The sequence below is a fragment of the Passer domesticus genome, chromosome Z (assembly GCF_036417665.1).
Source record: "Passer domesticus isolate bPasDom1 chromosome Z, bPasDom1.hap1, whole genome shotgun sequence".
Lineage (NCBI taxonomy): Eukaryota > Metazoa > Chordata > Aves > Passeriformes > Passeridae > Passer > Passer domesticus.
The window spans coordinates 48,269,764-48,293,799 of NC_087512.1; the positions used below are offsets into that span (position 1 = coordinate 48,269,764).

Genomic DNA, 24,036 nt, shown 5'->3' on the forward strand with positions numbered 1-24,036 from the left:
TAATTTGGGGTAATTTCAGGTTTTCCTTGAGCTACTGGATTTGTGACTGATGATTTGCTTGGCCTCAGAGCTTCTGCTGCTTGTATTTTTAATGTATCTCACTACACCTACCAGCAGACTGGTACAACATTGATTTAATGCTTGGAGACAAACAGCTCAGACTTCTACACTGACCTTTTCTTGTGGTTTTTTTCTCTCACTTCAAGAGTCACTCAGTGTTGCCTCCAGAGCACTGACACCCTACAGCAAATTTATCCACAGACTTCAGCACAAAACTGGGACACCCGAGTTGGTGACACAACTCCACAAGGTCAGCTTTATTCCCTCCTCCCTTGCCACAGCAGAGGACTCAGTGTCAGAGCCTCTGGAGAAGCGTGGAGGGCAGGGCTCGGGGAGATTGTGCCCGTGCAGGATTTGAACTAAAGGCACCAGGAAGCACCAGCCCTGCAGACAGGAGCTCAACTCTGCTCATCTCCCTTGCTGCCAGAGGCAGGCTCGGAGCAGCCATCTCACACCTCTCTAAACCAAGGGGGACTCTGTCCTTACCAAGCTCTTCGGGCTCCTGGGAATTGTTCCCGCACCTCCTGGTGCCAGGCAAAGCTCCTTCTGCTGCAGCTCTGTCCACAGGCTGCCCTCCTGAAGACTCAGGGGCAACATTAATATTCCCCTTGAAAGAGAAACAGAAAGGAAGAAACCCTTCTCACCAGTTACACCAAACACCTGGTCCAACAACTCCATGGCTCACACTCTTAATCCCTTGTTCCTAACAAGAACTCTGGGCCCCAAAGCCCTTCAAGAGTCAAAACAATTTCACTTCTCAAACACAGTCCAAAAGCTGTCAAAGCTGACAGTGTTGAACGTGGGGGTGACACTGAACACATGGAATGGCTGCTAAGGAAGGAGTCCTGGCACAGAGATTTGCTCCTCCTCCACAACCCTGAGCAAAGCAGTCTCATCCAGGCTGCAGCTTGGCAGGGACTGCGTGGGAACACACATCTCTTCCCACAGAGCTGCCCAAGAGCAAGGTGACTGAGCTCTGCAACATGGACAGCAAGACTGGCCAGTTTGCCCAGCTGAGGATTTCCCAGATGGAGACTGGGCTGCAGGCACCAGGTTACCCAGAGGACAAGAAAGCTGCAGCTCCAGCCCAGCCCCACACACGGCTCTGGGAGCGCCCACACGCCCGGCAGGGCTCACACAGCAGCAGCAGCAGCTGCAGCCCAGCCCTGCTTTGCCTTGGCCTTCCCACCCAAAAGAGGCACAGCCTCTGCCATGTCCCTCCCTGCACGGGACACTTGGCAATTCTCCAAACACTCTTCTCTTCTTTCCCACCAAACAAAGCCTCTTAGAACCTGCAAAGCTTCCACTTCCTCACCACAAACACCCCTGCACGAGGGATTCTTCCCAGGAAAACAGGCACCCAAACCTGGCCAACACAGGCTCACACCTCTTCATCCTTATTCAGGGGGAGACTTTTTCATTCCCTCTTCTTTAGGAAGTCTTGTTTCACCAAGCAAATCTTTTCCTGTCCATTCACGGAGCTGAACTCAAGAAGCCTTTGCTTCTCAGCCATGCAACAACATTCACAAGCTCTCAGCTCCCAGCCCTTTTCTTCCCTGTCCAATGCAGTTACCTGAGCAGAGGGAGAAAACATCTCCTCCAGCGTCTCAAGCACCATGTCCAGATCTGGTGGTGGCAATTCCTCTTCCCCAGGAGTATTCCACAGCCAGCTGGGGGCTGTCCATGGTGCAAAACCAGCACTGCCAGCTGGAGCGCTGGGGCCTGAAGTGCCTGGGGTGGCTGCAAGAATCCAAACACATTGGTCAGGCTCCACAATGTGGCTTTGGGACACAGAGCTCTAGTGCTGCCTTGGATCAAACATCACAGGAAGCACAGAGCAACCTCAGTTCCAGAAATGTATTCAGACTTGCCAGGGGATTGGGGGAGTGAGTTCTCCTCTTAAAAAATATTTATCCTAATTCACATGTACACAGATTAAAGCATGGATTGTAAAAGGGATATAGACACACACACACATTTTATAACCACAGCCTTTTGCATCTTCCCAGCAGCTTTGGGATTTGGCTACATTTGGTTTCTCATCACAAAAGACCACAGAAAGTGGATTCACCCAGGAAGAGCCCAGATCTTCAGACACACATGCTGAAATTAAACCGTGAGTTTTTTCTAAAACCAGCCTTGTGGGTGAGGCTGTATTCTGCAGCTCCAACTCTTCTGGGGCAGGCAGAGCTCATTTCAGTGGTTTGGCTTGATTTTCAGGGCAGACAGTCTTAAAGCTCTGCAATATCCTCTCACCATCCTAGTCTGGCTTCATTCAAAGAAAGAGGGGAGTGCACCTAACACTGATGACTTGTTAGGCAATATCTTTTGCCTTGCCCTTGTACCCCTACAGAAGGGCTGTTTGGAAAATGCCCAGAACACCCTCCAAATCTGCACCAAGGACAGGAAAAGCTGGCAGAAAATCCTTCTGTTTTCAAGATCCCTCTTCCTAGGCGACTTGACACTTTCTACCCGATTCTCGCTTGAGATCTACCCATGATAGAGCACTGCAGGAAAACTCTTTAAAGGGTCACTAACCAGGACCTGCTTGGAAAGCAAGGGTAGAAACTCTTTCCCTACCTGATGAACTGCAGGCTGGCAAATACTGCTCTGAAGATGTGCAGCTGCTTCCCTCTGGAGAGGCCATGGAAGGGCTGTGATGGTCTATGGGACGCAGAGAAACCATGAGCTCAGGGCGGCATCTGCGGTCTATGGGAACCAGCGGAATGATGAGCTGACGCTTGAGATGAAATTTGCTGGTGCCTGGTTCCTCTGATGAAACCCCAAGAAATCCAGATGAGGCAAAGACTTTCTTGGGAGATGTCAGGAAGAAGTCAGACTCCTGAGCACCTGCGCTTAGCCTGGAAGGGCCTGGAGGCAGCTGTAAACCCTCAGGTGAGGCAGCAGTGAGGTCCTGGTATGAGAGCACTGTGTAGCAGTGAGGGAAGAAGAAAGGAAGCAAAGAGAAGGCCGGGTCACTATTGGTCTTTGGGTGTGTTTCCTTTGGCAGCAACTGTACTTCTATCAGGAAAGACAAAAGCTCCCATCCTCCCAAACAGGGTGAGAAAGAAAAAAATCCCCACATGTTCTGGGGCTATTCAACTAACAATTCCTTGTCTAATTAGCTCTGCCCTATTCGTTCAACTGTCTGGGAAAACTGTCCCACTGCTGCTCCTTGGCAGAAGGCAACTGCCAGAAACCCAACTGCCCGGTGCTTTCTCCTCTGCTCTACAGGGACAGGAGGCTCCCTCCAGCTGCGCTTGACCGGGACAGGGCTCTGGGCCAGGCAAGGAGCAGCGCCAGCCACGGCGCACGGCTGGGCCAGCTGCAGCCGAGCGGGCCGGGCTGTGGTGAGCGCAGCCGCGGCGGGACCGTCCCGCAGCCCCGGCAGCCCGGCAGAGCCGGCACAGCGCCGGGGCCCTGCCGGCACAGCTGCCTTGCCCAAGGACAGCCCCTGTGCCAGCCGGGGCACAGTTTTGTTGTATCTTTGACCCCTACCCTTGAGGCGTTCCAGACTATTAGGACTCTTAAGTCATTTCAGATGACTTTGCTGAGGAAGGCTGCTCTGCTGTCATTTTCTGAAACACAGTGAAATGCTCCCTCTCTGGGTGCCTGTTCCCTTCTCTGCCCCACAAGACAGCCAAAGTGAGCCCATTGCCAGCAGGAGGGGCGTGCACGTGGGGGATATCCTGGGGAGAGATGGCCAGCATGGAGCACTGCTATTGTGATGCCAAAATTCTGGTGGGGAGAAAGCTTCTTGTGGCTCATGTGCAAGCTGAGCTTCCTCTCCCCTTTCAAATCCTTTCAGAGTCTAGTGCTCTGTCAACAGTGCTTCATTTCCATGATGGAATTCTGAAGTCCTTTCCAAGAAGATTTGCCTGAAAGAGAACAGGTCTGGCTTGCAGGGCATTGCTCTGTAGGCCTTAGGAAGTCACTTGGTCTGCCCTCACCCACCTCCTGCCCAAAAAACACATGAAAGACCAAAGCTTTGCCAGCTGTGACAGTGCCCCAATGAGAAGGCAGTTAGGGGCAAAATAATGAGAATTATTTTGCTGCTGGCACATCAGGTACCAGTGGGTGAAAAAAGCCATCTGTCAATAGTTCAGCTGACAATTAGGGAGGGGAAGGTGCAAAGAAAGGAAGAGGTAGAAACATCAAAGGAATGAGAGGACTATGTACAGACGTTGAAGGTAGCAAGAAGAAAAAATCAAAAGTAATTGGATAAAATACTGAAAAAATTAAGCAAGGCTTCTCCTGGTGCTGGATGGTGCATTGAGGGATAGTGTAGGCAGATTTGGGTGCCCATCCCAAAGCCATCACCTGTTTTCCCTCTGCCCTGATGGGTCCAGGCAGGCTGTTGATCTGCATGGCCACTCCCAATCCAGAGTCCTCTGCTCTTCATGAGAAGCTCCCCATAAGTTGTCTGGGTGTCATCCCTTGTGGCTTCTCTTCTCCTGAGGCTTGGTGTTGGTCGTTGTTTGTCTGATCTGTGGCTGTATGGTCAGTTCCTGGCCCCTGCCCTCCAGCACAAGCTCCCACGACTCCCCCTTTTTTGTTTGATTTATAATTAAATGTATAACAATCATAGTAAAAATAATAATTTTGTCTTAACTAAAAACAACACAACACTTAATAGACTTTAACTAAACTTGACAATTTAAATTAACAGGTGGGTTCATATTGCAGAGCACAGCTAAACAATAAGAGAATTTGATTTCCATTCCCCCTTGCTTCTAAAGCCCTGAGACCCAGGTTGCTCCCTGCCACTCCATTCCCCCTCACTCACCCACAAAACAAGAGAACAGAAAATCAAAAGGACTTGTGGTGGCACCTTCCCCTGTGCCCTTCACCAAACACACAAATCAAAAGAAAAGCTTTGATGGAGGACTAGTGTCGGAACCCAGAGCATCTCTCTGGATGCCCTGGATGTCTCAGAGCCCTGGCAGGGGCTCAGAGACCCTGGCAGGAAGCCAAAGACACCTGAATGTGAGAAAATGAGAGAAATTCAGGCCTGAATGGTGAGGGGAAGATACTCACTTGATAAAACTTGAATTATAACACACTGTACAGGGGGGTTTTATATGTTGTACAGGGGGGTTTTGAAATTCTGTACATGGGGGTCAGGGGTACTAAGATGGAGGAATTTGGGCATGTCCTGTCCTTCTTCTTTCTTCTCCTTGGCATCCACGTTCAGGATGATGTTGGCATGTGTGGATTGGTTCATAGGGAAAGTGCACTTGCCAACAAGGGCGAAAAGTATTGGAAATTAAAGGTAAATATCTTCTACGTAGTTTTTACTAGAAAAGAGACAACCGCCCCATGGGCGGGAGAGAGTGCCCTTGGCTGTCTTGCTGATCAGACCTCGGCTGGACAGACAGAAAAACTTTGTAGATAAGGAACAATAAACTCAACTGAAGACCGAAAAGCAAGAGTCCAGACTCCTTCTTCGAGAGTGCGGCCTGCCCAGAACCACTTTTTCCCGTGCTGGGGCAGAGACCACTGGCAGCCGACCCCGGCAGACTGGCCTGTCGGGGAGCTTCTGGCAGGGCCAGGAACAGGTCTCCTGTGGGGGCAACAGAGTCGGTCCTCTGGCTGTTTTATTGTGAAATCTCATTGTAAGTTTGATCTCTAAAACATGAATTCCAACAAAAATGGGGAATGGCTAATACAGTAGGAAGGCAAGAGTAGGGCTGAGGGCTGTCAGAAAGTGGGTTAGGGTAGACTCCAGGTTGGCATGGCCAGTGCTGTCCTGGCAAGAGGACAGAAAAGGAGGGGAGATGGCAGATGACTGGTGGCTCACCTGTGCTCTTGAGCAGGTTCCATCTCCCATCCTCTCCTTCTCAGGGATAGTGGGTTCAGGGAAGTGAGGGGTACAACAGGAAAACTGGGAAAGGAAGTTTGTTAAATATTGTGCAACTAAATTTGAATTTAAATGTCATCAAATATACTGTCCGATACCACCGAACATCACACAGTAAATGATTTTCAATAATTTTCAATAATCACTGTATATTGAAATGAAAAACAGGACTCCATGGGAGAGGTTAAAGTTCTAGGGAACATTGTTCCAGGGCATAGCCCCAGGAAGTCCCCTAGCAGTGTCCACAGTGGCTCACACAGATCCAAACTGAACAAGTTTTCACTCCCTCATGTTGGCTTCAGTTCCCGTGGCAGAACTTGCCTTCCCACTGGACACTCACCTGTGCCTGATACTGTGGAGAAGCCTGGCTCCCTCCCCCTCTGCCCACAGCAACACAGACACTCCCAACCTTTCCCAAGAGCTGCAACACAACCACAGGCACAGGAGCATCCCCAGCAGTGACACCACTGCTCGGCTCCATTCTGTCCTGCTCTGCTCCTCTAGTCACAGCTGCAAGCCTGTATCTCCACAAGAGGTTGTGGCCTGGAGGCGATGAAGGAAGATGACCTTTGCTCACAAACAAACCATGTCACAAACCCCATCCATGGGTCTTCCCACATTGGAGAAACACCTGACCATTCAGAAGAAATTTAGAGCCTATTCACAAGGTGAGAACAAAGGGAAGTTCCAACACAGAGAAGATTTTATTTATTATAGTATTTATTCACTCTAAACAAACTACAAACTACAAGCTATAAGCTACAAACTAGAAACTACAAACAACAACAAAGGCCTCTTCCAGGGCTAGTATCTCCTGCCAGACATAAACTGCTGTGTGGCCATGATCAGAGGCACCAGGGTGGAGGTCGGCTTGGCTGATGTAACAAACGGATGCTGCCCAAAGAGAAAAAGAAGCAATGAACTTCTACTTTCCCCACAGGCTGAAACAGGCTTTCTCTGGCTACCAGAAAGATACAGAAAGGAGGGCATTCTGTGCAATGCTGTCTCCACATCCAGGACGTGCAGCCGCTTTGCCTTTTACCTGCAGAAGTTCCTGGGCAGACCAGCGCCTGTCCTCGTCCCTCTCCAGGCAGCAGTGCAGGAAGTCTCGCAGCCACGCCGACTGCTGCCTGGGCTTCTGCAGCTTCGGGGGGGCCCCGGTGCTTATCAGCTGTTGAACCTAGAGAAGAAGGAAATGCCACACTCTACCTGTCTCCTTCGCACCCCAAACTGCTCACACAGACCCCACTGGACAAGCTCCACTCTCCAGTGGCACTTTACTCCCTAGCCCTACTAAAACAACCCAAAGCCAGAGGCAGCCATAGCCAGTCCAGTATGCAAAGGCTCTTCCCTTGACCCCTGATTTCACTGGCTGCTGGAATTAGCAGCAGCTCCATCAGCAACAGCACACTTTGCTTCTCTGAGCACTGACACCACCTCTTCAGGCATTTTAAAAGAAGGACTTCCATCTTATTCTACTATTTCCAAGGATTATTTCACAAAATGCAGCTCAGCACTGCTCCCTGCTCCCTGAGGCAAAGCTTCTGCCAAGCAAAAGGCATCACGATTTTTTGGTGTTGTTCATGCACAAAAATGGCAAGGGGATGATCTGGCCAAGAAGCACAAGAGACTGTGCAGCCTGGAACCTATCATTTTCAGGTGTTGGCAAGCTTCCCAGGCAGAAGGATGGGAGCAGATTTTGTCAGGGTGACAGCAGTATCTGAGAGCAGCTGCAGCGTACCGTGCGGGAGGTTTTCATCAGGTACGGAGGCGCTCCTTCCACCATCTCGATCCCCACAATTCCAAAGGACCAGATGTCCACTTTGGGGCCATAGGGCTTCCTGGTGAAAATTTCTGGCGCCATCCAGTAAGTAGTCCCAACAGCTGATCTCCGTTTGCTCTGCTCAGCAGTGAGCTGAGCAGCAAGGCCAAAATCAGCTGAGGAGGAAAAACCACTCTGATCAAGCCAGCGTGAATTAGGAAAGCAAACAAAAGAAATCCCCACTGTACCAACGTCCAAGAAGGCAGTGTGGAACCCAGCTGTAAAGGGGCCATACAGCCATTCCTCAGCCTGCAGCCGAGGAAATAAGGAATTGGCCACTTAGCAAAAGTCCCCAGTTTCAGGCAGTGGCTTTTAGTCCCTGAAGCTATTAGACTGAAACTGCCTTGCTTGGGAAGGGACACACACAACCCAAAGCCACTCCTGGGCCCTTCTTCCCAGCAACACCTCTCTGCACCTTGTGGCTGTGCTCTGTGCTTGCAGCAGGGCAGCCTGCACTGCCACAGGCCCCTCTGCAGGGAACTGGCAGCCACCCAAAGGCAGCCCCACACCGCAGCCCGCCACGGCTGAGCCTGGCCAGCAACACCCACCCAACTTGACAGATCCATCCAAGCCCAGGAGAATGTTGTGGCTTTTGATATCGCGGTGGATCACTTGCTTGGAGTGCAGGAAATCCAGGCCTTGCAGGCACTGAGAGAGGAAAAAGAAACACGAGCCTAAGTGGATTTCATCCCACAGGCAGGGAAGTGGCACATCTGAAACACTGACTTCCTGGGGGATGGTGAGCCATGGCAGGACAGGCTGCTGGCAAGGGCAAGAGCCTGCTGCTCCACCACGAGGACAGCAGTGCCTTTCTAAGTGAGGGTGTGTTTGCTTCTGAGAGAGAAGGGGCAGTTGTTCCTCTGGCCAGTGCCCGGCAAACACAGGCTGAAGGAGCCCTGCTGCAGTGGCTGTGCTCTCTCCAGCCAGACAGCAGTGGATGCCTTTGCAAACACCACTTTGGGTGCAAGGCTCTCCTTTGAGGCTGAGCTCTGGGAGAGTCCTGTGAGTATCTCTTTGTCTTTGCCCCTTGCTTCACTTTGCGCCACCATCACATTTGCCCTTACAGGGAAGGAATGCAGCACACACAGGCACCAGGGAAGTGTTTAGAGAGGCAAACACAAACACGCTAGAAGAAGGGCAGGGACACTGGCAGGCACTTCAGATGGTCTTGCTACTGCCAAGGACATAAGAGAAAGGCTTGGAAGATGAAATCTCTCCTCTCCTTATCACCCATTTGGAAGGACCATCCCGACCAAGCCATGGGAAGCAGAAGCGCCATCCCTTACCTCCCGAGAGACAGCTGCTGTCTCTCCTTCTGCCATGTGAGTCTCCCTGATGACATCATGTAAAGAACCTCCGTCCATGTATTCCATCACGAGCCAGAGTTCCTCGTCCACCAGGTAGCTGAAAGGAGGAAACAACAGCATGCAGAATAAGGCATGCACTTACATGACCTGGTGGATTCTTGTTTTCTGTGTCTCTCTCAGAGGAACACAGGAGGAAGTGAGTAGTCATTCACTATGCTCTACAGGGTTTGAACTCTGTGCAGTGTAAAAGACAGCTCGGTATCCACACCAACGCAACAGGCCAAGGGAAATACAATAGACAGTGCTTTGTTAGCACTTCAAACCCAGGGGAAAAATCAAACCCCAAACCCAACAAAACAATGTGGAGAGAGGACAGGAACTTGGAGGCTGTTGGCTCAGTAAGACAGGGCCCAGTCCTGTCTTTGAAAGCGCCCTTCACACTAGGTATGCCAGGAAAGATTAATGCAGCCCCAATGCAATCTCCTTCCAAGATGCTGTAAATCAGCCCAGAAACAGGAATTAACAGCTCCATCCTCTTTTGCCAGCGCCCAAAGGAGTGGTTGAACCTCTGGCTTGCAGGATGTGAATGACCTTTCATGGCAGGACAGCAGAACCACTCACCTGTCTACATAGTTCACAAGGTTGGCATTCTTAGTGCCACGCATGACCTGGATTTCATTCAGGCACAGCTCACTGCTGCTCTCTTGCAGGAGACTAATTTTCTTGATGGCCACCTAAAACAACATGGAAAACCATGAACCAAAGAAGTGTGTGGCACACGTCCACAAGGCGAAGATGGAGACAGTGATTATGGGATGACCGTAGCCCAGCTGGGCTGGGCCAAACTGCCCTGTGACTGGACATCAGACTGCTTGCTTGGGCACCTCCCTGGACAGAGAGACAGATACCCTTTGCCTTGTAAACAGGGTCTAAGCTCTCCACCTCAAACCTCTAACAACACTCACTGTGCCCACCGTCTTCCACCAGGGCCTTACTTTATCATTCCCATTGTCATTGACACACCTCTTGCAAGCAGGAAGCCATTTTGTGCCAGTAAAAATGGAGCAAAAGTGCTGGGAAACCTTGGGCACTTCTAGGGGGCTTGATCATTCCTCCAGCAACCACTGGCATTCTCCATTGCACAACTACAAAGCAAACTCTTACAGACAGGACAGATACAATGCTGTCCTAAAATCATCCGGAGCGTTATTCCCCCTAAGAAATACAACCCTACATATTTCACAGAAAAAATGCCATGATGATGAAACCATCATTAAGGACAAAATAGACAATCCTAGCACTTCCTCACTTCATGAATTTGCATTTCATTCCACTAAAATACTTTACTTCACACCACTGATATTTGCAATTACTGCCTGACTGTAAAAAGAAATAACCCAAGCCTGGATCCTCTAGGGATGTACACCAGGCTCTGAGCAGGGCTTAGGCCCTTGACAGACTCCTTGCAGACCTCTCTCTCTCTAAGTACAGATCCCAAGGGCAGCACTGCAGGTGGCTACAGAACTACCAGCACGATTCCCATGTATTGGCTAACAGCCAGAAATGAGAATTCAGGAACCCTGCAGCCCCAAAGAGCAGTGCCATGCTCTGAGACACCACCTGGGCACTTAGACCCAGCCAGCGTGGCCTCCTCTGAACGATACCGCTTGGCCTCCTTGCATCCCCTGGGGCAGCTGGGAAGGACAAAATCTGTCCCCACTGTATTTGGCAGGCAGACATTGCTCTGCATTCCATTTGCCTTTGCAGCAAAGCTCTGCTGGCGACCCAAAGCTCAGCCACAGCTCACAGCAGAGGGGAGGGCACTCGAGAGCTGCAGAAGCTGCGGCGCTGCTTGACGCTTACCTCTTCTCCTGTGGCAGACTCCACTGCCATGCACACAGTGCCGAAACCCCTAGAAACAAAACAGCAGCAGAGAAAGATATCCTTTAGTCCCTGCAAGTGCAAAACACTGCAGTCCAACGGGAAAAAAGTCCTTGGGCAAACAGTAAGTGGAACACGACAGATTCTTCTCTGGGTCTTTTCTCCTTTTTCTTTTCTCTATCTGTGCATGTGTCTGATTCTTCCAGGAATTTACCAGTTGGGTCTTCTCACATCTCTCCTTGGAGTCTGTTTGCCAAACTCAAGCACCACCACTCAGGCCTTCTGAGAAGCCTGAAGCCCTGTAACAGCCATTGGAGGAAATCCTCTAGACACAGATTCCTTTTCCAGCTTGCAAGGAAAATAGTGTCCAGCCACAGCCAGAGCAGGCAAAGGCTTCCCTTGCTGCACACACAAATGGAGAAGTCCTCAAAACACAGGATCCTTAGACAGCTGTGCTCTGGGTCCAGAGCCGTTGGCAGCTGCTTCTCTTCAGTGCACCTGACACTGGAAGGACTCTACTTTTCTGGTGACTTCTTGTACATTTGGCTTCTGTTCTGGGGTGACATTATGATGCTTGCACCCCCAGTCACATGTTCTGTTTATGCTGGATGTTATATTCTGTGCCTCCAAGATTGGATCAGACAGTAGGTGTCAGGAGAAGAGGGAGCACAGAGTTTTGTTATCAACTGCACTCTGCCCCGCAGTCTGCTGGAACACGGAACTCCAGTGTTGTTGTCTAGGCACAGTTGGGGTAGAGCACCACACTCCTTTTGCTTTTTAGTTAGTTAGTTAGTTTAGCTGGCTAAGGCAGTCTGAGTTTTCCCTTTACTGTTTTTCTTTCCCCTTTCTTGGAACCATTCGAACCTGCTCCAGACTGGGACCCGGCAAAACATCGAGAGCTCACACTTTGTAGCCCACCAGGGCCTACTCTGCAGCCTTTCCCAGCACTGGAGGGACAGATAACACAGTGACAAACCCCAGGAGAGACTTTCTGAACTTGCCATCTCTTCAGAGCAGCAAATGAGTTTTGACATCCAGTATTGTTCATTTTGTGTGCTGGGGAGTGCTTTGCCTGTTAAATAAACAACTTCTTTCCACTTATCTCCAAGGAAATTGTTCCCACACCGGCTGGGGGCAGTGGCCATGTGGGTTTCCTTTTGGGAGGGGCCCTGTCGGGAGGTTTCCTCCCAAAATTGCCCTAAACCAGGACACATGGTACAGAGAAAATGTCGCAAATCAATCCCATCTACAGTCAGCAGAGCTGGCTTTCAAGGGGAACAGCTTGGTGGATTCTTTGCAGCAAAGGCCTAAACCCCACAGGATCCACGAGGGGTCTGCCATCAGGCAAATGATGCCTTTTCCTCTAGAGTGCATTGGCACTGGGCATTCCCCTGAAGCTTTGTCTTTTGCCACCTCAGTCACAAAAGAGAGGTGCTGCTTTCATTTCTGCTTTTGGCTTCTAGACTAGGTGGTGGTCATCCTGACCACTGAATCTTGTTTTCAGCAAAATACAGGAAAGAAATGTTACCGAGAGCTGCTTCCTGATAGCTAACTTGACCTTTGAGGCAATGGGGTTTCTCCTCCTTTCATTCCCACGTATTTTGTATTATTTTGAGACACTCAAAAATTATTTCTCCTACAAAAAGCGGCAAACAGGTGCAAACACACTTGAGGGACAGGAGATCTGCCAGGTGCTGCTCTTTGCTGCAGGAAAGACATTGCCAGCATCCCGGTGTCTCTGCTGTGCCTTTAGACCACAGCTATAAATGCTGGCCAGCACTGAGAGATCACCAGGCATCATCTTAACGCAGTGTCTGAGCAGCTTTGGAGATTGTCACTCCAGGGAGATGTGACACCAGCAAAATGCACAGCTCCTCCCTTTGAAGAAGGAACTGTGGCTGCACTCACCCTTTGCCAAGAGTTTCCACTTCTGTGTATTTCGCCTCAGGATCTCCCTTGCTCACCAGCATCTCTGTAAAAAGCCCAAGGAAAGATGCTCACTTCAAAAGAGATCACACCCTGCAGCAGATCACAAAGGCAGCCCCACTCTCTGGGACACTGGGCCCTCTCAACTCAGTCAGTCGGGAAACAACAACACCACCGCACCAGCACCACCTCAAAAACAGCAGCAGCAAGACAAGCAGCCCTGCAGCGCAGATGGCCTGCACTAAACTAAAAGTCTAAACTGCAATCTAAGCACATGGAGAAACAGTCAGAGGAGACAGGGATCAGAAAACTCTAACCAAGAGAAATGATTGTTTTCTAGAAACATTAAGGGCAGCAGGAAAAACAAAACCTTCCTGTTCTTGGCAATGAACACTCCGTGACATTCAACACAAGCTTTCATCCTTGCAAACATCAAAGGCATCTTGGGTTCTGGCATCAATTTTTATCATCAGCTGCTCTCTCCAGAACAGGAAGAATAGTGTGCTTCCAGCAGAGCCCAGATGTCCAGCTTTAAGCAGGACTTTGCCTAAACAATGCCCTTCAGCCTTTCAGGAGCAGCAGCTCATGTTATAAGCTACTGTGATGGCCTCAGGAATGAGGCCCCTCAGCCTTTAGGACAGGCTGAGTGCTGAAGATGACCTTGGCCGTGCCCACAGCAGCTGGGCCCCGCAGGAGCTCCTTGAGGCCTACTCATTCGCGAGGTCACAGCCTCCTGCTCAGCCAGAAGCAAGCTCTGCTTGGCCTTTTGCCTACAGGGAAGCTCAGGCAAAGCCAAACCAGGCCGAGCTGCTCTCAGAGGCAGGAGCAACACCCCGCTGATCCCTCACCACCTCAGGGCACAACAACAGGTCCTGTGTGGAGGCCTCAGGACCTGGCACTCAGCTGAGCAGGAGCAGGAGGTGGGACAGCTCATGCCGACACACGCACACACAAGGCACCGCTCCGGCACACAAGGATCACAAAGGACCTACTCAGCACGGCCAGGCACTTGTCCTCTGTGCTCTCTCGCTGCTGCTCTCTGCTGCCAGAGGAGCTAGTCGTGCTCCAGGTGCACGAGCTGCTCGTGCTTGAGCTTCCAGCCTGGGCACTGGAGCCTTCTTCCCAGCCTTCAGCTGCAGCTCCTGCAGCTGCCAGGACAGAGGAGGTGGAGCTCTGGGACAAGAAATGAATTTGGGTCACAAATGTGCCTGGCAGAGATGCCCCTCCCATCTCATTTCAAATGCACACCCCTAGGAAGATACTGCTGGCCACACCCAGGGCTCTTCACCTCCCAGCTTGTGCAGCTTGCTTCAACAGCTCAAGGCACAAAATCCCAAGGCTGCTTTTACATGACGGACAAAATGACACCAAAGACACTGCTACTCAAAGGGGGCACTTACTGGTGTTGTTTGCTCCAGCCCTGGGCTGACAGCAGGGCCAGGTTCATTGGCACCTTCCTCCTCTTCAGCCTCTTCCTCGGGTACAGAGGCAGCCAGAGCAGGTGCTGACGCTGCCCTTGTGCTCTGTGGACAGTCAGCAGCACGAGGGACAGGAAAGAACCTGTCATTCACAACCTTACCTATATTCAGCTACAGGCCCTGCTGCAGCTCAGCTCTTCCTTTAGCTACTGACAGCTGCTCTGTGGGGAGGGCCAGGTCCCTCCTGGGGACAGTGCCACCTCATATCCTGCAAGCTTTTGAACTGCATATTTGCACTGCTCTCCTCACAGGGGACAGGGAGCCTGCACAGCCACTGGCCACCACGGGCCTCACTTGTACCCCAGGAGCATCCAAAGACATCTTAATGCTACCTCTTGTCTCTTGCTAAGACAAATTCACAGCCCCTTTCAGAACAGTAGGAAGGTGCCTACTGCCTACTGTTCAGATGTCTGAACAATCCAAGTTCCACTCCCCTTTTCCAAGCCTAACTGACTGGGGGAAGGGCTGGAATGATTCCAGCCCTCAGCATCTTCAGCCAGGCACGGGAGGTGCTGTCTGATCAGAAACTTGCAGCTATGCTTTGCTGTAGCCACAGCACTACCCAGAGCTGCCACTTACTGATGCTGGATGCTCAGGCCCTGCAGTGGCAGCAGGTGCAGTTTGGGGAGCATCTTCCTCCTCTTTGGCCTTTTCCGCAGGAAGACACATAGCCAGAGGAGCCTCCGAGGTTGGTGTTGGGCTCTGCAGACAGACAGCAGCATGAGGGACACATGACCTTCTTTATATTCAGCTCTAGACCCAGATGCACTAAGGAGAAATCATCTGTAGGGAAATGGGATTCTAAGTTGCTCCAACTCAAGTAAAATGGGACAATTAGATGGGACTGCACTCTCTTGTGCAGGTGAAATTCTCTCATGGCTTAAAGCACCAGGCAACCCCACTTCCAGCTGCTTAAAAGCTCTGAAAAGGAACTGCAGAAAACAGCCCAGGCTCCTCCTGCTGCTGCTGCTCTTGCTGCAAAGAGTCTGGACTGTACTTTCATTCATGCAACCAGGCTGGCACTGGACTGCAACAGGCCCAGCTCACAGCTTGCTCCACAATTGTCAAATGCTCCCAAGGCCAGAGGCTCCTTTCCCACTCACCCAAAGACCGGATTCTCTCCAGGCATGGGTGATGTGACCTGCAACACACAAGGGAAAAACAACCAGATGCTGAAAGAAAACTGCCTGTGCTGGGCAAGCCCACCAAAAAGTCAACCCAAAGACAGAGCATTCTGCTTTCACTACATCACTCCAGCTGCAACCCCTGTGTCACACAGCAAGCACATCAACAGCACAAAATACTGCCTGATGTCTACCTTTTGTCCTCTTTGGCCACTCAACCCATAGAAACCTGGGACTGAGAAAGTCCCATTGCTTCTGCCCCACCCCACCCAGCAGGAGCTACAGCTCCTCCTTTTCCTGTGCTTCAGTTTTCTCAAGAGATTGCATGTAGCAATTGCCATGAGCTCACTGAAAACCTTTCCCCAGAAAAGCTTCACCCAAGTGCCCTTTAGCCATGGTGGCAGTTCTATCGTGACACAGCAAGGGAACAGCTCCTGTGTTCAGGAGCATACAAGAACTCCTCTGAAATGTCTATCTCAGAGGCCTTTTCCGAGCTGATTCTGTAATTTCTTTACAGAACAAATGGCTCTTTTAATGTGCAGGAAGTGTCAAGTTCCACAGGCACATGCTGGGATGAGGGAATGCATATAGGAAGGCTTGAACTGAGGGACTTCCCCTCAGTCCTGGAGAGCAGTGCACAGCTTTTACAAGGACTCCTGACAAGCTCTCCCACTCTTCCTATCTTGGAAGTTGTCTTCCTTGAGCCAGCAAACTGAGGGGACTCCAGACTCCATTGCCACAGGCTGTGCCACGGGAGAAGCGGAACCCCTGCAGGCCACATTACAAATGCTGCCCACTCCCCGCTGGCTAGAGACACCCCCTTCTTGGCTGGAGCTGTTGACAGTGGCTTTACCCAGCCAAAGGCCTCCTGGTGGCACTTTGGTTTCCATATGCTGCAATATCTACTTACGTGCCAGGTGGGTGAGAAAGTACCCAGAATAAGCCACGGAAAAAGCTGTGCAAACTGCAGCACACACTCCCTCCATGGCTTGAGCAGCGCTGCTCAAGTCTGCAGCAGACAATGCCTGTGGGGAAAAGCAAAAATACTGAGTCCTGCTGGCAGAGACCTCGTCGATCAGCAGGTTCTGCCCGCAGTGAGAGTGCCACAGAGGTGCTCTGCACACTGAGCCCTTCTGGGCCTCGGCACAGCAACTTTGCCTTGACAACGCCGGGATGCGGCCGCTGACATCACAATAGCGGCCGCCCTAGGCTGGATTGTGAATTCATGCACAGAACCAGACCTTCTCTACACCTAATGCCAAAAAAAGCCTGCAAAGTTCTCCTCTGTTACAAAGCAACACACAAAGCCCTCCTAGTCCATCACCTGTTGCTCAGGGCATCTAAGAGTAGAAACACACTGAGCCCCTGGAGCCCACACTGAGAAGCTGAGCACTGAGAAGGGACCAGGATGTGAGGAACCACATTAGTGGTCTTTGGCCACTATTGCTGATGAGCAAAAGCCAGAAGGCTTATTCCTTTGTTCTAGAAATCAGAAAACAAGGAGAAGAAGCACTGCTTTAATTACATTTAGAGGTTTCTCCTAGGTACAGAGACATGGTCATGGATCTTTCTATACATAAATATATATATATATGTATGTATGTATGTATGTATATTATATTATTGAATACTATATATTCAAAACATTTTACATCATAGCCATGGGTGTGATTTCAGCAGGGAAATGCCATGACAGAAAATGCAAGGAGGATTGTTCTGTCTGACTCACTCTAGCAGGGAGGCCTTGGGACCAAAGCACCACCCCATTTTTTCCCCCATTTTTGTCCTTCCACAGTATTTGTTAGGAGATGGGGCTGAGATGGGTGGCATGGAAATGACAGCTCTGACACACAGCTGAAACCATCAGGGCCAGGGTGGCATGTGGGACTGTTTTTCTGCTCCAGCAGAACAAGGCAAGCCAGAGTGGTGACACTGATCCCAAGTGAGTCCAGCCAAGCCAAGTGGAGCCCAGCAGGGTGGTAGGAAGAGGCAGCGAAGCGGCAGATCCCATTCCCACACACATGCCCAGCGTGGCAGACTGATGGCAGCGGCAGTGCCAAACAGAGCTCTGCAGGGACAGAGAGACACCCATCACCATCACCACTGCCACCATCCCTGCTGCAGAGAGGGAGCGGGAAACTGCCACTGCAGGTGCACAGCTGCTCCAGGCAGCACCAGCAGCCCCCATCTACCATCAGAACCATTCTGTAAGCCCTCGCCATCCTGTCTTTGTTTCAGCAGCCCCATGTGACACTTCACCTTTGTTGCATAAGCCAGTACCCCTTTTGCACAATTTTCTTCTTATTGTTGTGCACTGCTTTTTATTTCCTCACTACACTGTAACTCTAATAGTTTTAACCTCTCATCGATTGTTTTCTCCATTGTCCCTTTCCATTGTCATGGAGAAGGGGAGAGAGGAGAGGCTTTACAAGGACCACCTCAAGAAGAGGACATAGAATGGAGGGAATGCCTTAGAAAGTATAAACAACCCTCATGCAGCCGCTTTTGGAAGGAATAGATGTCCAAGTTTCTTAAGATCCAGTTGCAAATCTGTGGAGTCTTGACAGCCAAGAAGCACAGGAACCTAGACACCTTGCTGTGAGGGACTAGAAGAGAGTGCTGGCTCAACACTTTTCAGGGGCTTGTATGTAGGGAAAGGGGCAGATCAAGCCTTGCTCTGGTGAGGCGATGCCCCACTCGGCACACCCCACACCCCCAGGCCTGTATCCCAGCCCAGCAGTGGCTGCTGATCCCTGGCACACCAGAGGCAATGCTCCACACCTGTGTCTGGAGCCCCTAACCCAGCGCCTAAATGGCCAAGTGAGTGGGAGCCCCATGTGGGGGAAGGCCCCAGGAGAGCCAAAGGCTATTTACCTTGGGATATGTGGCCACCACATGTCTTGACCCTACCTCCTCTTGGAATTTCTATCAGCTGAACACCACTGGAACCTGGAGTGATAGCTATGTTGGTTCTTTTCTGTCATTCTCTCTTTCTCTTTCTTCTCCCTTTTCCCTCCTCTCAGAGTTTTGAATAATTTAAAATCTAACAGGTTTAATAATCTAAATGTAAATTAACTTGCAGAGATTATAAGTTGAATGGGCTAAGTTAATCCTTCATGGAATGTTTTATGTTGATTGAATCCTGCTCTAAATTATTTTTGCCTTTAAAGTTCTCTGATTTTCAAACGTTGCCAGTCAAGGGTTTTTATGTTATTCCGAACTCTTGAGAACATCTCGTCGGTATTTCTCCTGCTTTTCTAACTTAGAGTACATGAACAAGTTGAAGTCCTTTTAAAGTATCTCACAGAGCAACATTTTTGGATGCTTGCATTTTAATTGGCACAGCAAGCCAGGTACTCTTGAGGTGACTTGGGCCTTTTATACAGCATTAACTGTTCATGACATAACAAAGGAGAAATAAATTTTCAGTCAAAGCTGCTCTTTTCTGGCAGAAAAGTAATAGAATCCCACGCAGAAACTGATCTGAACTGCTCTCCACTGACGCACTTGCTAAAAGCTTATATAGAAAGCTTGTCCAGCCCTAAAGAGAGATGGGGATGGAGAGGAACTAGCACCATCCACAGTTACTTGTGGAGAAACATGAAATTTGGTAGAAGAAAATTAAAAACTCCCAGTAAAGGACCATGCATGGTATCCATATGCATGGAGGTTTGACTCAGAGCTGTATGGTGCCCATCAGCTGCAAAGTGCCTCAGAGCCTGAAACAATAGCCAGCCTGAGGCCAGAGCAGGAATTGAATGCCAGGGTGAAGCCAGCCCCCACACCATGAGAAATCAGTTAAACATGTTCCTCCAAAGCCAGAGAGGTTTAGAGTTGCAATTTAACAGTGCTGGGGAAGGTCTGGAAGCAGTGTTTTCCAGACTCCAGGAACAGCAGGGTGTTCCTGACTGCAAGGTCAGCCCTGCAGCCCTTGGGAGGGCTTTAATGCCTCAAAGTCCAACCCCGCCCCTCACTCTAAACTCCGCCAGCCCCTATAAAATACAGAGGTAGGATGCCCCGAAGATGATGTCACCTTCCTCTGCTCCCTGGAGGAGAGGTTCGGCTCTGCAAAGCCAATCTTCTTCCCTCCTCATCCCAAGCCCTGCTCACTGATAAAGAAGGAATTCCCTTATCAGGATGCAGTGTCTGGCAGTGCTACCTCATTCTGCAACAGAAGTGGTTGAACTACACGGGAAAATAAGCAATGATTGCAAAGAAAGGGAAATGGAGAATGTTTTGCGAATTTGGATTTGGGGGAATGAAATAGAACTTTTGGAGAAGGAAGCACATGGTGAAAATTCCTAGTCTTTTGCCCGGGGAACAACCTGTGATGTGACAAGTTTGGACCCCTTGCAGGGGAGAGAACCCCAAGCAATGCATGAGAAAGAGCTGAAGCCCGTTGACCTTCGTCTGTGTTGTTGTAAGTTATTTCAACATTTAAGGATCAAAACTGAGAAAACAAAATCTTGGCACCACCTCCAAAAAGTTATGGTTGTTGATAGAAGGTGGTGGATTGAAATATCCCAAGAGGCTCTCTGGAAAGAAAATGGGGATTAAATGGGGATTCGGTTTCCCCGGATTCTTAAGGAAGCTTTGCAAACTGCTCCTGCCCTGCCTCCTTCTGGCAGCCCTGGCTATTGAGCCTTGTCTGCCACCAGAGGCTGGAGGCCGAAATGCTGCTGCTAGAGCATCTGTAACCCTTAGGAGAAAATGCTTTTATCATCATGCAAGTTTGTTGTTTTGGTCTCACTAATAAGCCTGAATGTTCAAGAATGTCCTCACTACTCAGGAGACTGGGTGTACATCCAGACCCAGAAAGGAGAGCCACTTAACCAGAAATGGAAAGGACTTTTGATCCCATGGCTGTGAGATTTACAGCTGGACACTCCTAAATTATGTGATTAAAGTTAGCTCTGGACACATGGAATTGTATTGGACAGTACAGTAAATGTAACTCTGCTGCAGATAAAGCTGCAATGGAACATTTCTAAAGTGAAAAACATTGAATGGTTTCTCTTTCTGCCCATTTCCAGAGCAGTGTCCCTGGTATGGCAGCATGGCTGTTTGTTCCTGAATTAGTCAACCATCCTAGCAGGACCTTGTAGCTAATGACTACAATAGCAAGTATGGCTTTGAGTGCCACAGAGGTAAGAGAGCAAGAAAGAAAACAGAGCCATGTCTGTAGGAGTGTGCACCCTAATGGCAGAGTGGCAAAACTAGCCTTTGTCCCCGAAAAAAGGAAAGAAGGCCAAAAGTTTCTCTCAAGGATTAGGTGAAAAGCCACCTCATGGGACCTCAGGGACTTCACCAAATACTTGAGGACATCTAATTGGATAGAAGCCAAAAAGTCCTGCTTGATCCATCAGGGAGAAAAAGAAGAGAAAAGAGCTAAGTGCTTTTGTGAGGTGTTTTTACCAGGAGCAGACCTCTGCACCTGGCTCGAGTTTTTCTCTTTGTTATTATGCCTTTTATTAAACCTTTTTGTTTCTAACACTGCTGCAGAAGTCATCCTGCTAATTTTATGCCCCCAAAGTAATACATAAGCTGTCCTTGGCTGTATTATATTTCTTTTGAGGGCTTATGAGACCTGGCTAAGAAAAAGAAACATAATAGAGCAGAGCTGGGCAGCCGCTGGGGGTACTACAGTGCACTCACAGCCACCTGCCAACGCAGCTAGCCAAAACTAAAACAAGCAAACAGAAGCAAAACCAAACAGACCAACCCTCAAATAATTTTTAAAAATTATAAAAAAAAACAAAAAAAAAAAAAAAAAAAACAAACAACCAAAAACCCAAACAATACAGGTGCTTGGCCTAATGGCCTGGTTACTAATAACATAAGAAAACAACTATTAAAGATGACACCTGGGACACCAGCTGGCCAGAGCCAATTCCCAGCTATCCTATAACTTGCCTTTCTGTGCAAACACAGAGGTTTCAGTTGCCCACCTTTCAGAGAGAGGAGCCTGCCAGACCAGGTTGAACACTCAGCAATGTCTACTTGAATGATCTAAAGCTTTCAATCCAGAAGCCCAAGCTTATGAAGTGCAATTCTTCCTTTAATTTCCTAGATTCAAAACTGATTCTTCAGACCTACGCATGAGGCAGTTCTCCAGATCTATTGAGGACATGGAATGGTTTGGAAACCAAACTAAGGAACAAGGCACAAACCCAATCTTTATAGGACCAGGGAGAAAATGCTAAGAGGAAAAAGAGCAATTGTGGTTTTATTCCATCATTATTAGCTATAACTTGCAATTGCTGTGGGGTAGTTCAGAGTTTATTCAGGTTGACAACTTGAGTCAAAAGTTTATTTCATTCCTGAAGCTGCAGACTTGAAATGCTTCGAGTTCTTACATCCCAGGGGAATCCCGTATGCAAAATACTTGAAAATACATTTTTTATCAGAAAGAAAAAGAGATTTAAGCATTGTTGCAAGTGTTTTATATATTCATAGAAATCTCAAACTACTAGGTTAATTCCTGAGACTATTTTTACCTTTTGCACTTGTGCTTATTGTTGTCTGATTCCATATTCTCTTACTGCTTGTAACCCACACTAATCCTATCTCACTGCATGCAGTAATAAAGCAAAGAATTACCTAAGGGATGAAAAGAACGCATTCCTCACTGTCTTGCATAAGGATGAAAACAGAACATTTCAGGGACTTCAACAACTCATTTCTCTGAATAGGAGCAAAGAAATAAAAGGCAGCAAGCTTTAACCGCTCCACAAATCCCAGCTCAAGTAAGAAGCTCACAAAGGGCACTAAGGCAGGGAGACATGTGGACACGTGCACACCATCACCTCATCTGCAAAAATGGACCTGTTTCACAGCACCAGCCAGTTCATAGAGCCAAACTCCTTCCCCAGCCCCATGGGAAAGCAGTGTCAAGGCACAGGAACTGGGAAGTGTCCCAGGGTGCAGAGATAATGCTGGCGGCATTTGTGCCAGCAGTACTGGCTCAGACACACTGAAGTTCAGCTGATGCTGTGCAGCAGTCTCTTCACACTGCTAAGTTTCATAGGGCTGGCTGTATTTTTCACAACAGCCACTTCGGTACAGGACGGGTGTAGTGAAAAGTTCTGGAGTTCTGTTTCCACTCTCGTAAATTCCTATTTCTCTTCTTCTTTAAGACACCCACAACTTGAGAGACCTCAGGAGGCAACATTGAATTGCAAGCAGTTCCCAAAGTGAGCTTGTAAAATATGCTCTAGGTTTGCATTATGTACTATGGGGATTTCAAAACTCTCTCTTTCAAAAACTGTTATTTTTCCAGTTAAAAATGCCTGTCAATTAAAAAGCTTAAACTTGGCCAGTTTTAACTACAGAGGAGAATACTCCCTGTCCCAGACCACCATCCAAACACACCCTTGCTTGGATACAGCTCTTGGACCTTTTGGGTAGCTTGACTACAGAATTCAAACATCCAAGAACAGGGGTACAAATACAAACCCTTATGCAACCATCTGGAAGCAACTAGGAAGTTGTTGGGTTGTTCTCATTCTGGAGGAAGAATTTACACAGCAGTAATAGAAATCACCTTTCTCCAGAAGCAGCTCTCACAGCTAGCACACTTAAGACTGCAGCACAAGCAGTTCCTAGGTGTGGAAGCTAATTGTTACATGCCACAAATAGCATGTGGAACTGCTGCAGGAAAACACCACAGACACATTTTCTTCTCTTTTTCCTTCAGTTCCAAAGAGAGTCATAAAATCTGGCTGGCTCCCTGGGGAGCTGTGTTAACACTAAAAACACTGACCAGCAGAAATGATTGCAATCACACCACTACAATCTTCCATGGAGGAGGGCAAGTGTATGGTCAAATTTGCCCCGAATTCTCATCATGTCCATCTACTCTGGATACCCTTACTTGGGATTTTTGTTTCTCAGCCATCACAGAACTGAGAACTGAGAAAAAGAGAAAAAAACAAGAACAGTCCTTGGGTAAGGGCAATACTGGACTGTCAGGAACTAAAAATAGTTGATAGCATCTGTATCAGGCATTGTTTTTTTACTCTCTACCAGTGTCCATTTCAGGTATCCTGATAGCATGATTTAGGATTTTGCAGCTAAATACAATGGGCTGCAATTTGAGAGGCCTACAAAAAATAAAACCTTATCAGACTGGTTTCTCCCCTAGGTGACAGGTGCAAAGTAGAAAATGGAAGGGCCTAGAGATAATTTTAGAAACATGCAGTATTTGCATCAGGTTCCAAGGGCATAGAGATATTGGAGCAGCAAGAAAATGCTCCCAGAAATGTTTTTCTAGCCTGAAGAGACCAGCCAGCCACAGGAACAGGAGAGAGCCACTTCTTTTAGAAATGTGTACATTACTGAATGCAAGATCCATTGGGCCTTTCAGCTTCTGTTTGCAACAAAAAGGAAGATATTAACTTGTGTTTATGATGACTGTAATTGGACTTCAATGTTGTTGAGACACTCTCAGAGCAAAATACAAAGAAACTACATTCCATGTCAGTAAACCCAGCATTTAGAGTAGCAACTAAATAGTCCTATCTCAGAGTTAAATGTTCAATTCTTCATAAATGCAGTACCAAAACCAGTTAAATCCCAC

At 48.9% G+C, this 24,036-nt stretch overlaps 1 protein-coding gene and 1 long non-coding RNA gene across 7 annotated transcripts; one reads left to right on the forward strand and one right to left on the reverse strand.

The window, feature by feature from the left end:
- Positions 1–1,256: 1,256 nt before the first annotated feature.
- Positions 1,257–16,567, reverse strand: LOC135290575 (serine/threonine-protein kinase PAK 3-like). 4 transcript variants are annotated; one of them, XR_010353339.1, is made up of 13 exons: positions 16,369–16,567; positions 15,438–15,475; positions 13,849–15,036; positions 12,839–12,902; positions 10,913–10,961; positions 9,671–9,783; positions 9,029–9,146; positions 8,291–8,390; positions 7,662–7,858; positions 6,963–7,100; positions 3,559–5,944; positions 2,641–2,988; positions 1,257–1,800 (listed from the first exon to the last, which is right to left on the reverse strand). XR_010353339.1 is itself a non-coding variant. In XM_064404498.1 (9 exons), the coding sequence occupies exons 1-9, from the start codon at positions 14,084–14,086 to the stop codon at positions 6,725–6,727; spliced, it is 1,107 nt and encodes a 368-aa protein (XP_064260568.1). In that variant the 5' UTR covers positions 14,087–16,238; the 3' UTR covers positions 5,820–6,724. The 4 variants fall into 4 exon arrangements, 1 of the variants encoding a protein (XP_064260568.1); XR_010353340.1 differs by lacking the exon at positions 16,369–16,567 and having other exon boundaries at positions 3,559–3,938; positions 4,381–5,944; positions 13,849–16,238; XR_010353341.1 differs by lacking the exon at positions 16,369–16,567 and having other exon boundaries at positions 5,861–5,944; positions 13,849–16,238.
- A 98-nt stretch (positions 16,568–16,665) lies between these two features.
- Positions 16,666–21,878, forward strand: LOC135291120 (uncharacterized). Of its 3 annotated transcripts, XR_010353986.1 has the most exons (3): positions 16,666–17,052; positions 20,492–20,605; positions 21,529–21,878. It is a non-coding gene; the product is annotated as an uncharacterized LOC135291120 (long non-coding RNA). The 3 variants fall into 3 exon arrangements; XR_010353984.1 differs by lacking the exon at positions 21,529–21,878 and having other exon boundaries at positions 20,492–20,954; XR_010353985.1 differs by lacking the exon at positions 21,529–21,878 and having other exon boundaries at positions 16,666–17,002; positions 20,492–20,954.
- Positions 21,879–24,036: the final 2,158 nt, after the last annotated feature.

What these genes read in the sequence shown, in the direction of transcription:
- LOC135290575 (XM_064404498.1), bottom strand. Translation starts at nt 14,086, where the DNA reads ATGGGAGGGGCATCTCTGCCAGGCACATTTGTGACCCAAATTCATTTC. An exon ending in CTTGTGAACTATGTAGACAG is followed by an intron (nt 9,147 to 9,670) that starts GTGAGTGGTTCT and finishes TCCTCCTTTCAG; the next exon opens with CTACCTGGTGGACGAGGAAC. An exon ending in CTGCCCAGGAACTTCTGCAG is followed by an intron (nt 6,815 to 6,962) that starts GTAAAAGGCAAA and finishes CTCTTTGGGCAG; the next exon opens with CATCCGTTTGTTACATCAGC.